The 12,807-nt window shown below is 42.4% G+C and overlaps 1 protein-coding gene across 1 annotated transcript in view; it reads left to right on the forward strand.

Annotated features, from left to right (window-relative positions):
- cfap54 (cilia and flagella associated 54) overlaps positions 1-12,807 on the forward strand; it is a 527,984-nt gene that overhangs the window by 422,504 nt on the left and 92,673 nt on the right. The window contains exons 58-59 of the mRNA XM_087999737.1: positions 3,722-3,877; positions 10,497-10,605. Of these exons, the coding sequence (XP_087855863.1) occupies positions 3,722-3,877; positions 10,497-10,605 (265 nt within the window). The remainder of the gene's footprint in view (positions 1-3,721; positions 3,878-10,496; positions 10,606-12,807) is intronic.

A 12,807-nucleotide genomic window follows, 5' to 3' on the forward strand; every position in this document is an offset into this window, starting at 1 on the left:
TTTCTTTTTTCTTTCGCCTCTAATTCAAGCTGCTTCATTTTCAATTGAAATTTAGCCAGTTCCAAAGATTCCAATGACTTTTCCAGCAAATTTAAATGCTGAGCTATTGTCGTAGTTTTCTTTCCTTTTCTTATGGATTAAGGTAACTAACTCCAACTCCACCTTGACTGGCAATCCCAGCAGCTTTGCCTTGCTCACTTTTGTAGAACCCACAAAAGTCACTTCTTCCATGATGAGAAAACTCTTAGAGCCATTACTACACCAAGCACTGTTTAAACCAACTGAATTCAACACATGGAATAAAAGACACTAACACTTACCACTCACTGCCTTTTGAGTGCAATAAATCTAATCTCAAATCAGAACTATGGGACAAACCCCGCAACCCTCTACCAATCTATTATGGACCAGGTCAGACCCCTCAAAACAATTTTAAGAAGGTAGCCCCGATCCTACCTTTTCTAGTTATTTTACGCATTTGTAAGGTAAATATTCCAGGAGCGACACAGCTGGTAAAACAAAACAGAATTTATTTTCACATAAACAAAAATAAATCAAATTTAGAACAGCATAACTATTTGAAAACCCAACCAACACGAAAACTCAACTTAACAAAGTACTGTTCTGATTTCCTGCAACACCCTATAAACATGCCCCTTGGCAAAAAGGTAAATTCAAACACAGGTTCTTACAGGAGAGCGATGTCAGGGAGAGGATAAGCATGGGGCTGTTTCTTTGGACTCCCAGCTAAAACCAATTCAAAACTAGAAAAAAAATCCTGAACTGAGATATCTGGCCACTCCCCTTTAATTGTACAAGTATTGTTTAAAAAAAAACCTGAAAGCCTTTTTTTTAATTGTTGACTTAGGCAGCATCTGTTAGCCATTATTAAAGTAGCCAGTTCAGACATTTCAGCACCTCTGCCTTTACGACCCCTCTCTGGGGGAAAAAACCCAAGGACAGAATAACCTTGTTAAAGGAACAGCGTTGTTACAAAGGATATTTCTACTACTGGAGAGAATAGGATGAGGGGAGACAATTTAAAACTAATAGATCTGCTATTTAAGATATCTAAGATCTGGTATACCTCCATCCCCCATCACGAAGGACTCAAAGCACTCCGCTTCTTCCTTTCCCGCCGTACCACCCAGTACCCTTCCACCGACACCCTCCTTCGACTGACCGAACTGGTCCTCACCCTGAACAACTTTTCTTTCCAATCCTCCCACTTTCTCCAAACAAAAGGAGTAGCCATGGGCACCCGCATGGGCCCCAGCTATGCCTGCCTCTTCGTAGGGTATGTGGAACAATCCATCTTCCGCAACTACACTGGCCCCACCCCCCATCTTTTTCTTCGCTACATTGATGACTGTATCGGCGCTACCTCGTGCTCCCACGAGGAGGTTGAACAGTTCATCCACTACACCAACACCTTCCACCCCGACCTCAAATTCACCTGGACAGTCTCGGACTCCTCCCTCCCCTTCCTAGACCTTTCTGTTTCTATCTCAGGCGACCGAATCAACACGGACATCTACTACAAACCTACCGACTCCCACAGCTACCTGGACTACACCTCCTCCCATCCTGCCCCCTGTAAAAACGCCATCCCATTCTCCCAATTCCTTCGTCTCCGCCGCATCTGCTCCCAGGAGGACCAGTTCAAAATACGTACAACACAGATGGCCTCCTTCTTCAAGGACCGCAATTTCCCCCCCGACGTGGTCGACGGTGCCCTCCACCGCATCTCCTCCACTTCCCGCTCCTCCGCCCTTGAGCCCCGCCCCTCCACCAGGACAGAACCCCACTGGTCCTCACCTACCACCCCACCAATCTCCATGTACAGCGCATCATCCGCCGTCACTTCCGCCACCTCCAAACAGACCCCAGCACCAAGGATATATTTCCCTCCCCTCCCCTATCAGCTTTCCGTAGAGACCACTCCCTCCGCGACTCCCTTGTCAGATCCACACCCCCCACCGACCCAACCACCACTCCCGGCACCTTCCCTTGCAACCGCAGGAGGTGCAACACTTGCGCCCACACCTCCCCCCTCACTTCTCTCCAAGGCCCCAAGGGAAACTTCCATATCCGCCACAGATTCACCTGCACCTCCACCCACATCATCTACTGCATCCGCTGCAGCCGGTGTGGCCTCCTCTATATTGGGGAGACAGGCCGCCTACTTGCGGAGCGATTCAGGGAGCACCTCTGGGCCACCCGGACGAACCAACCCAACCAACCTGTGGCACAGCATTTCAACTCCCCCTCCCACTCCATCGAGGATATGCAGGTCATTGGACTCATCCACCGCCAAACCACAACATTGCGACGGTCGGAGGAGGAGCGTCTTATCTTCCGACTGGGAACCCTCCAACCGCAGGGGATGAACTTGGACTTCACCAGTTTCTTCATCCCCCCTCCCCCCACCTTGTCTCAGCCGGATCCTTCCAGCCCGGCACCGCCTTCCTGACCTGCAGTCTTCTTCTTGACCTCTCCGCCTCCACCCTACTCCGACCGATCACCCTCACCTTGACCTCTTTCCACCTATCACATTTCCAACTCCCCTCCTCCAAGTCCCTCCTCCCTACCTTTTATCTTCTCCTGCTGAACACTCTCTGCTCATTCCTGAAGAAGGGCCTGTGCCCGAAACGTCGAATCTCCTGTTCCCTGGATGCTGCCTGACCTGCTGTGCTGTTCCAGCAATAAAGTTTCAACTAGTAATTTTTTTCTCAAGGTTCATTCGTCTGTGGAATTCGCTTCCCCAGACTGCAATGAAGTCCATCTTTAAGACTGTGTTAGACAGATATTTGGTCATGAAGATTGTCAAAGAGTAAATGACAAGAGGGTAAATTTGTAACGTGGATCAGATCAGCCATGATCTTATTGAATGGTGGAGTATGCTCGGGGAGTTTGAATAGGCTAGTCCTGCTCCTAGTTCATTTTGGGTATCTCAGTGATTCTAGGGATAACAGAGGTTACAGAGAAAGAAAGAGGCCTTTTGGGAAGGGGATGAACTGCTTAACTAGCGATGTGTCTAAGTCAGCAAGTGCGTAATGCGTGACTGGGATTGGAATTGGGTTCAGACATGACTAGCAAGATTTCAGAAGTTTACAGAAGTTGGAATATTGAAGGCTAACCTGCAGTGTTTTAGAATGGTCAAGTCTCAAGTGAACAAAAGTTTCAATCAGTATTTCCGCAGTAGATGGGTTGGGCTGGAGCAGAATTGAGTGGAAGTCAGCACCACAGCAATGGCTTGGATATATGATTAAAAGTTTAGCTCAGAGCAAAATACACTACTGAGATTATGAAGAGTCTGGTTAAGCCTCAGACAATTGCCAACGAGCAAGTCAGTGACAAGGGAGTGGAGTTTATAGAAGAGATCAAAGAAAATATTTCATTCTTTCCAATATTTAACTGGAGAAAATATATGATTTGTAGACACTAACATTACTGTCAAACGAATATGAACACTGACATACTAAAAAGTGCATTCCTCCTACTCAAGCTTGGTAAGAACAAAGTTATCTTCACCGAAAGGAAGTGACTACACAACGCCAAAAAGGATTGTACTTCTCTCTGATGTTTGTTCTGCAGTTCATAGAGATAAATGAATTACTAACAATACTGTACAGCATCTTGGCTCTCATTACAACTTAGCTTCTGCAGCATTTTTTAATCTAATGTTAAACACAGTCTCCCTTTTCTCATCCTATACAAGGCAATGCTTCAGCACAATTGATAACATGTTCAGCTAAAAGATGGGACATATCACATTGGCAAGAAATACTTTCCAGTTTCACTTCAGCTCTTGAACTTTGCAAAGAAGCAGCTTTGAAGCAAATTGATTTAGAAGCAGACTTATTGTTTCAGAAAGGTAAACCATTTACAATAGAATACTATGTTTTGTCAATGAATATTATAATCAATACATTTGTAATTATGATTAAAGCAGAAAGTGCTATCTGTGGAGAGAAAGAGTTAACGGTTTCGAATCCAATATGATTCTTTGTCAGAATCTGGTGCACATATGTATATGAGGGGGCAGGAGTTGGGGGCGCTTCCAAAGGCCCTGATTGTGTTATCTTCTAATCATATGGTACAGGCAGCCTGCTGTTAAGACAGCCTGTACCTCAAAGGGAAGCTGCACAAAAATATTTGCAGCAATGTAATTTCTTGTGAAGTGATCACCAGGAAGGACAGAGTGACACATTGGAATGCTAGAGGTATTATTGGTGGTCAGGAGGAGAGGTGCCATGGCCTCATTGGAGTTGGAAGATCTTCCAGGGCTACCCTCACATGGTAGCATATAGCAGTGGAGGTTAATTTCCAGAGTCTAGATTCACGAATCTGTTAGCAGTGTCAAGAGAGGTGGAACGATCTTATGTGGATGGTCAAGGCCAGTGATTCCAACTCCGGTTGAATTCTCTTGCCCACTGGAGTACCAACCCCTCTCAATTCTCACTGCATCACCCTCACTCAGCATCACTGTCTAAACTCAAGACTCATTTCTAAATATTGAACTGCTCAACCATTACCCCATATACTTACCATTGCTGCCAGCCTCCCATCTTCCTCTCATTGCTTCCATATTACATTCAGCTATATAAAACCACATCAACCAAACAGGAATACTACACAAACACTTCCAGACCTGTAACTGTCCCTTCCACAAACTGTGACGTCCCCAATCTGTACCTCCCCTTTCCTTGTGTGCACTTCCACATAACCCCAACGTATAACCTGCTACCCTGTTTCACAGTTGACCAACCCAACCTAACTTCCCAAATAGCATCCCACAGATATCTATGTAATCTGTTACCAATTGAGAGATGGAATTAAGAAGGTGAAAAAGATCTCTGGGTGGATACCAGTGGGACAAATGGCTTCTATCTGCACTGTAGGAATTCTATGATTCTATTCTGAGTAATGGTGTAGGAAGTTACAATGCCGCCTAATTTTGTGTTAATGTAGATGATAGTGTAAAGTTAAAGAGGGATACTGATAGACTAGGTGGGTGGGCAAAACTTGATCAATGGATTTAAATGTAAGCAAGTGTGAAATTATCCATTTTGAGCCAAAAAGGTATAGACCAGTGTACTTTCTAGATGGCACAAAGTTAAATAAAGGTTGCCCAAAGAGATTTGGGGGTTCAGGTGCATAGATCTTTATAAATGCCATAAATTGATAAAGAAAATAATTAAGAAAACCAATGGAGTGCTGTTCTTTATAGCTAGAGGACTGGAATACAAAGATGCTGAAGTTATACAAAACTCTGGTTAGACCACAGTTGGAGGACTGTGGACAGATTTGGGCACCACACTTTAGGAAGGTTTACAAGAATAATACCTGAACTTAGGGGGGGTTAAAAGTTATGATGAGAAATTTTACAAATTAAGCCAATCTTCTATCGAACTTAGAAGCCTAAGGGCGATCTGATCAAAATCTTCAAGATATGAAAGTGGAAAATATAGGATAGATAAACTGTTTTCACTGATTGTAGAACAAGGAGGCATACCCTGAGAATTAGGGCCAGACCATTCAGAAGAGATGTTAGTAAGCACTTTTTTTTTAAGAATCCCTACAGTGTTGAAACAGACCATTCAGCCCAACAAGTCCACACTGAAGACCATCCCATCTAGACCCGTTCCCCTACCCTTTCCCTGTAACCCGACATACCCCATGGCTAAAGCACCTAACCTACACATCCCTGAACACTATGGGCAATTTAGTATGGCCAAACTATCTAACCTGCACATCTTTGGACTGTGGGAGGAAACTGGAGCACCTGGTGGAAATCCATGCAGACAGTTGCCCAAGGGTGGAATTGAACTCGGGTCCTGGTGGTGTGAGGCAGCCATGCTAACCACTGAGTCACCATGCTGCCACTTACACACACAGAGTGGTAGAGGTTTGGAACTCTCTTCCATTAACGGTAGAGATGCTAACTCAGTTGTTTATTTAAAATCTGAGATTGATGTATTTTTGTTAAGAAAACATATGAGCAAAAGGAAGCTATATGGAGTTAGGCCACAAATCAGCCATAATCTTATTGAGTGGTGGAATAGGCTGAGGGGCTGAATAACATATTCCTGTTCCTAAACTCATGTATTAAGTGGATCATGCTCCATCCCCCTTTTTCTACTACCTCCAACATGATGTTTCTGTAACAAAATCTATCTTCACTTCCTGTGTCTGCATTTCAAAGGAACTATTCTCTCTGAAACACAATGCTCCACTTCCCCTTCACCACCAATATCCTTTCACATTCACACCCCTTTGCTTTCCTCAAGCATCTTTCTACATAAGTGCAGAAGATGCTTCACCTGTAATTGTATCCCCTCCACTATCACTGTGCATGCTACAAATATTCCATTTGAGGGGAAACAATGATTTATTTACTCTTATGGATGTATGTTTGCTTGCTGAGCTGGAAGGTTCATTTTCAGACGTTTCATCACCATACTAGGTAACTTCTTCAGTGAGCCTTCAGACGAAGCATTGCTGATGATTCCTGCTTTCTATTTATATGTTTGGGTTTCTTTGGGTTGGTGATATCATTTACACTTCTGTTTTTCTATTTCTTATATCCTGTACTCTTTGCTCATGATGTGGTCTCCTCCATACGGGGGAGATCCAATGCAGACTTGCAGAACACCTTTGTCAGTATGTCATCCTGAGCTCACTGTCTGTCATTTTAATTCTCTACCTTATTCCTCCTCTGATCTTTCAGTCCTTGACACAGAAACATACAAATTAGGAACAGGAGAAAGCCACCTGATTGCATGAGCTTGCTCTGCCATTCAATAAATTCATTGTTGTTTTGATTACACATTTTTCTAAGTCCTGCCAATAACCTTCCACCTCCTTGCTTGTCAAGAATTTATCCACTTCTGCCTTAAAAATATTTGAACATTCTTCTTCCACCCCTTTTGAGGAGAATTCTGAAGACACATGACTCTGTGGGGAAAAACAAACCTGTTAAGTGTTTTAAATGGGCAACTACTTTTATTTTGAAAAGGTGACACCTAGTTGGAGATATTCCCACAAGCAGAAATATTCTGTCCACATCTACCATGTTAAGATTCCTCAGGATTTTATATGCTTCAGTCAAGTTGCTGCTTACTCTTTTAAACTGCAGGTGAATACAAGCTCAGTCTTTTCAACCTTTCCTCATAAGACAATCTTCCCATTCCAGGTATTTGTCTTGTCAAAGCATTCTTTGAACCGCCTCCAACACATTTACATCCTTCCTTAAATAAGGACACCAATACTGCATGCAGTATTCCAAATGTGATTGCAGCAATTTCCTGTATAGTTGAACTATAACCTTGGATTGCTACACTGTTCTACTGAAGCTCAATGCCAGATTGAGGAACATACCTATCTCTTGATGTGGAGTTTTGCATGTTTCCAGATTTAATATTGACCTCAACAGTATGGCCCCCATTTGATTTTTCTGGTTTGATATTTTTCCTTTGCTTCTCTCTTATTTCTGGTGCTCTGGATTTGGATAGCAGCTACCCAACATTCACCCTTCCTCTACACACACATTCTATTCCTTCAATAAAACAAAGGAGGTCTGAAACAAGTACAGAAATTACTGGAGAAATTCAGCAGGTTTGGCTGTGTCTGTGGAGAGAGAAACAGAGTTAGCACTTTGAATCTACTGACCCTCTGATGTAGGAAACACAAAAGTTTTTAAATACTTAATCTTTCCTGTCCTTTATCCCAACACAGATCTCCCCATTTTTAAAGTCAGGCAAGAAGGTAAAAGAAGTGGTGTCACAATTTTGATCAAGAAATCAAATAAAGCACTAAGGAGGATGACATCTTCGAAGGCTCTTCAATTTAAAAACCACAAAGCAGTAATCATATTGCTAGGAGTGCACTACAAACTCCCTCACAGTTTGAGAGAAATAAGAGCAGAAATGCAGGCAAATTTCCAGCAAGTATAAACGTAGTAGGGATAATGAGGAATTTCAGCTTCCCCAACATTATCTCGGGTAGTCATAGTGTGAAAGATTTTGAAGGAGTGAAATTTTTAAAATTCAAGAGAACGTTTTAGACCAGTGCATGGAAGGCTGTACAAGGGGTGGTCCTGGGCTTAACTTTAGGTAACAAAGCCGAGAAACTGTTTGAAGTATCAGTTGGGGAAATATTTTTCAGACAGTGAACATAACTCCATTAGATTCAATATTGTTATGGAAAAAGACAAAGATGGGCCTGAAATCAAAGTTCTAAACTGGGGGAAGGGTAATTTTAATAAGATCTGGTATGATTTGGCCAAAGTGGGAGCAGACACTTTTAGATAAATCTGTATCAGAGCAATGGGAAGTATTCAAGAAGGAAATAGGAGAGTACAGGGTAATCCAGTAAAGACAAAGGGTGGGACTAACAGATCCTGTGAACCTTGGATATCAAGGGATATACAGGAGTGGATAAAAAGAGAGGTGTATGGCAGATATCAAGGGCTCTAAACAACAGAAGCCTAAAGGGAGTACAGAATGTGCAAGAGAAAACTTCAAAAGGCTATTTAGGAGTTCAAAAATGGTGCATGAAAGAATATTGGCTGATAAAATAAAGGAAAATCCTTAGTTTTTTTCCAAGTACATTAAAGATAAAAGGCTAACTAAGGAAAAAGCAGGTCCATAAAGGACCACAGTGGTAATTTATACATGGTGCCAGAAGACATAGATTGGGGTGGCACAGTGGCTCAGTGGTTAGCACTGCTGCCTCACAGCAGCAGAGTCCCAGGTTTGATTCCAGCCTTGGGTGACTGAATGTGTGGAGTTTGCACATTCTCCCTGTGTCTGCGTGGGTTTCCTCCGGGTGCTCTGATTTCCTCTCTCAGTCCAAAGATGTGCAAATCAGGTGAATTGGCCATGCTAAATTGCCCCATAGTGTTAGGTCAGTTGGTCAGAGGGAAATGGGTCTGGGTGGGTTACTCTTTGGAGGGTTGGTGTGGACTGGTTGGGCCGAAGGGCCTGTTTCCACACTGTAGGGAATCTAATCTAATCTAATCTAATCGTGTTCTAAATTAACACTTTGGGTTGGGTTGGTGCTCACTAATGAGAGAATCACCGTGAATATAGAAATCAGGAGAAGGACTGTATAGTTTAAAATAAATTAATGTAGAGGAGGATCTGTCAGGCTTAAAAGTAGATAAATTTGCAGGGCCAGATGAACTGTATCCCAGGTTGTTGTGTGAGACAATGGAGGAAACAGCAGAAGTGCTGGCAATTCCTCTTTGGCCACAGGGGAGATGCCAGAAGACTGGAGGACAGCTCTTCTGGTTATTTAGAAAGGAAGCAAGGGATAAACCAGGAAACTGCGGGCTGTCATTCTAACCTCAGTGTGGAGAAACTACTGGAAGGAATTCTGAGCACCAGAATTGATGTGCACTTGGAGTGGTGGGGATTAATGTAGAATAGTCAGCATGGTTTTGTTAAGGGGGCATTACATCTGACCAATTTGAGTTGACTTTTTCAAAGAGGTGGTAGATGAGGGTAATGCTTTTAATATAGTCAACTTGGACCTCAGCTTTTGTTAAAGTCCTGCATGCGAAAGCCCATGGGATCTCAGGAAATTTCGCTAATTGAATCCAGAATTGCCTGAGTGGCAAGCAGAGGCTGATTGGTTAGGGATATATTGATGATTGGAAGCCTGTGTCCAATAGTTTGGTAATTAGGAAGAAGGATTGACTTAGATTACAGGAGAATATAGATGGGATGATCAGTTTCAATATGGATAAATTTGAGGTGATACACCTGGGCTAGACAAACAAAGCAAGGGAATACATGATGAACAGTAGGACCCTGGGAAGCACCAATGAGCAGAAGGATCTTGGTGTTCATGTACAATTAAAAAGGCATATGGGATACTGGCATTTATTAGTCAAGACATAGAGTTTAAGAGTGGATAGATTATGCTGGAATTAAATAAAAAGTTGGTAATGCCACAGGTGGAGAATTGCTTGTAGTCTGGCAATTGCAAGTGTGTTAGCACTGGAGAAGGTGCAGAGGAGATTTACAAGGATATTACCTGAGCTGGAGAGTTTTAGTTATGAAGAGAGACTGGATAGACTGGGGCTATTTTTGTTGGCACAGGAGACAATGGACATGAGATATATTCAGTAGTATAGACAGGGTAGAAAGGAAGGAACTTTTGCTTTTGGTGGAGGATCAGTGACTAGGGACATAGATTTAAGGGAAGCGGCAAGAGATATAGAGGGGATATGAGGAAAAGAAAATCCATTCAGAAGGTGGATGAACCTGGAACTCTTTGTTTGTTGAATCTGGGCTAGATGCTGGAAAATGGGATTAGAATAGTTAAGTAGTTGTTTTTGATTGGTATAGACCTGACGGACTAAAAGACCTTTTTTCAACTGTAGTCTCTGTGCTGTGTCTCTTCAAAATGCAAATCAGTTTTCAATTAAGTAAAATGTTTATCAACAAATGAGCTAAAATTGTTTCATGTATTTGATTTTCCTTTAGGAAAGGTACTGCGCCAAATAACGGAAATAAATTATGGGAAGACCCTTGAAGTTGTTAATTTATTGATGGAAGCTATCAATGTCACTTACTTACATGACCAAAATCTCTGGTAAGTTTAACCAGGAACAACTAACTATATTTGCTGAAAATGCTGGAAATACTCAATCTGTAGAGACTGAAACAGTGTTCAAATTTCACATCAATAACCTTTCATCAAACCTTCCAATTCATCATACCAAATAAATCTAGTCAATTAAGCAATGATAACCCTTTCAGGCCTATAAAGAAATCACTAACTAGTCTCCCTATAGAGGAGTATGAATTCCCTTGGAAGTAGGCAATGCCTGCCCAGTGAGAATTCATTACCTGAGCCCTTTTTAAATCTTGCACCCCCTTTTCAGTTATTTGAAATATCTTTTGTTGGGTTTTTGATTGAACTTCAACCCCATGCTCCTATTCTTCAGGTACCTGGTGCAAAGGAGTGTGGGCCAATCTAAGGATCTCCTCGTGGGTCTGTTCTTGGCCTGGCCTGGCTTGGGTGGCTATTAATAGGTCCAGGCAGTGAGCTGTGGAGACGGTCATATCTGCTGTATGCCCTCTTCTGCAATTATGCTCATGCCTGGGTGTGACTGGTCAGGAGTACACAATGTCCACCAATGCTCTTGATCTGTATGGAGAGAGGGGCTTCATAGACTGCTTCGCTTCCCTTTCTAACTCCGTTTTGATTTATTCACTTCCCTCACTCCCTACCCACATCTCACCTTTGGTTTGCTTTGCCCTTAATGGACTTTGCTTGTAAGTGCTCAACTGGCTATATGAGTTTTTTTTCTGGTGGTTATTAGTTTTCAAAAGAAAAGCAAATAAATGTTTTGGTAAATTTGGTAGTGAAAAAGATATTCAGTTGTGTGTGATAACACTTCTGAGTAGAAGAAAACAAAAAAGTGGACCCTCCAGTGGAGGATCCTCTATGTGAGGATCCTCCCTCTTTCCATCAGGGACCTGGGATGGAGGGTGTTGCATGCAGATATAACTTATAACTGCAGATTGCAGTGGTTCATGGACTCCCAGCTAGCTGTTTATTTTGCGGTACTGTGGAGTCCATGAACTTTGATTATGTTGGTCATGGGTGTTTGCATCCCCTTTTTTATTTAAAACATCCTTTGTGGTGTTTTTGATTACACTTCAGCCCCATGGCCATGATCTTTGGGTACCTGGTGCGGAGAGGTGTGGGCAGATCAGTAACTCCAAATGGATCTGCTCCTGGGCCTCGCCAATTTGCAGGCAGTGGGCTGAGAAGGGTATAATATCTGACAACTGTGTCCCTCTTCTGCAGTTAGGTTCATGACCAGCTGTCCTTGGAGAAAGAGCACACAGTGACTATCAACACTCTTTGTGCTTTGAGAGAGGTGGGCACCGTGGGGAATACAGTGCTTTATTTCCCCCTTCAACTCTATTTTGATTCAGCCCCTTTCCTCTCTCCATCCCTCCACCCAACTTTTGATGGTTTGCATTGGCCATAATGGGTTTTGCTTGTAAATACTTGATTGGTTACGCTTGATTGATTACTGGTGGTAGTTAAAAGAAAAACAAAAAACAAAGTTTGGTGATGAGAAAGCCACGTAGTTGTATGTGCTAGTACTTTGGATTATGGAAAAGTAAAGATAAAGCAGATCCAGAGGGTTTGCATTGTCCTTAACAGGCTTTGCATGTAAATAGCTAATTGATTGTCTGGGTGTTTTACTCGTGGAGGTTAGTGTTTTAAAAAAAGAAAACAAAAAGAAACAACAAAGAGTCAGTGATTTTGGTGATGGAGAAGTTGCCAAGTTGTGTATAATAGCACTTCTGGGTAGGAAGTGCTATTATACACACTTTGGAAGTGTTACCACACAACCAAATGACTTTCCCACCACCAGATCACCATAGTTAAAGTCATGGTGATCTGGTGGTGGGAAAGTCATTTGGTTGTGTGGTAACACTTCCAGATATATATTTTTTTAAAAAGACCCAGAAAGGGCTCTTGTGGTGCAGTGGTAATGTGACTACTTCTGGACTAGGAGGTCTGGATTCAATTCCTACCTACATCAGAGGTGTGTAATATCATCTGTCAACAAATTAGTTAAAATTTAATCTAAAGCAGACCCAGGGACATGTTTTACTAAACATCACAGACCTGAAGTTTTACTCTCACTGTTACCAGAGCTACTGAACATTATTAATTTCTGAGGTTTTTAAATATCTGGTCAACTTATCAACAAAAAGCGAATGTGTGAGTTGTCACAGTGGTGTTTTATAGTGAGGTAAAATGAACCCC

The sequence above is a fragment of the Chiloscyllium plagiosum genome, unplaced genomic scaffold (genome assembly GCF_037043375.1).
Source record: "Chiloscyllium plagiosum isolate Xiang-an unplaced genomic scaffold, Cpla_swu_hap1 HiC_scaffold_23, whole genome shotgun sequence".
Taxonomy (NCBI): domain Eukaryota; kingdom Metazoa; phylum Chordata; class Chondrichthyes; order Orectolobiformes; family Hemiscylliidae; genus Chiloscyllium; species Chiloscyllium plagiosum.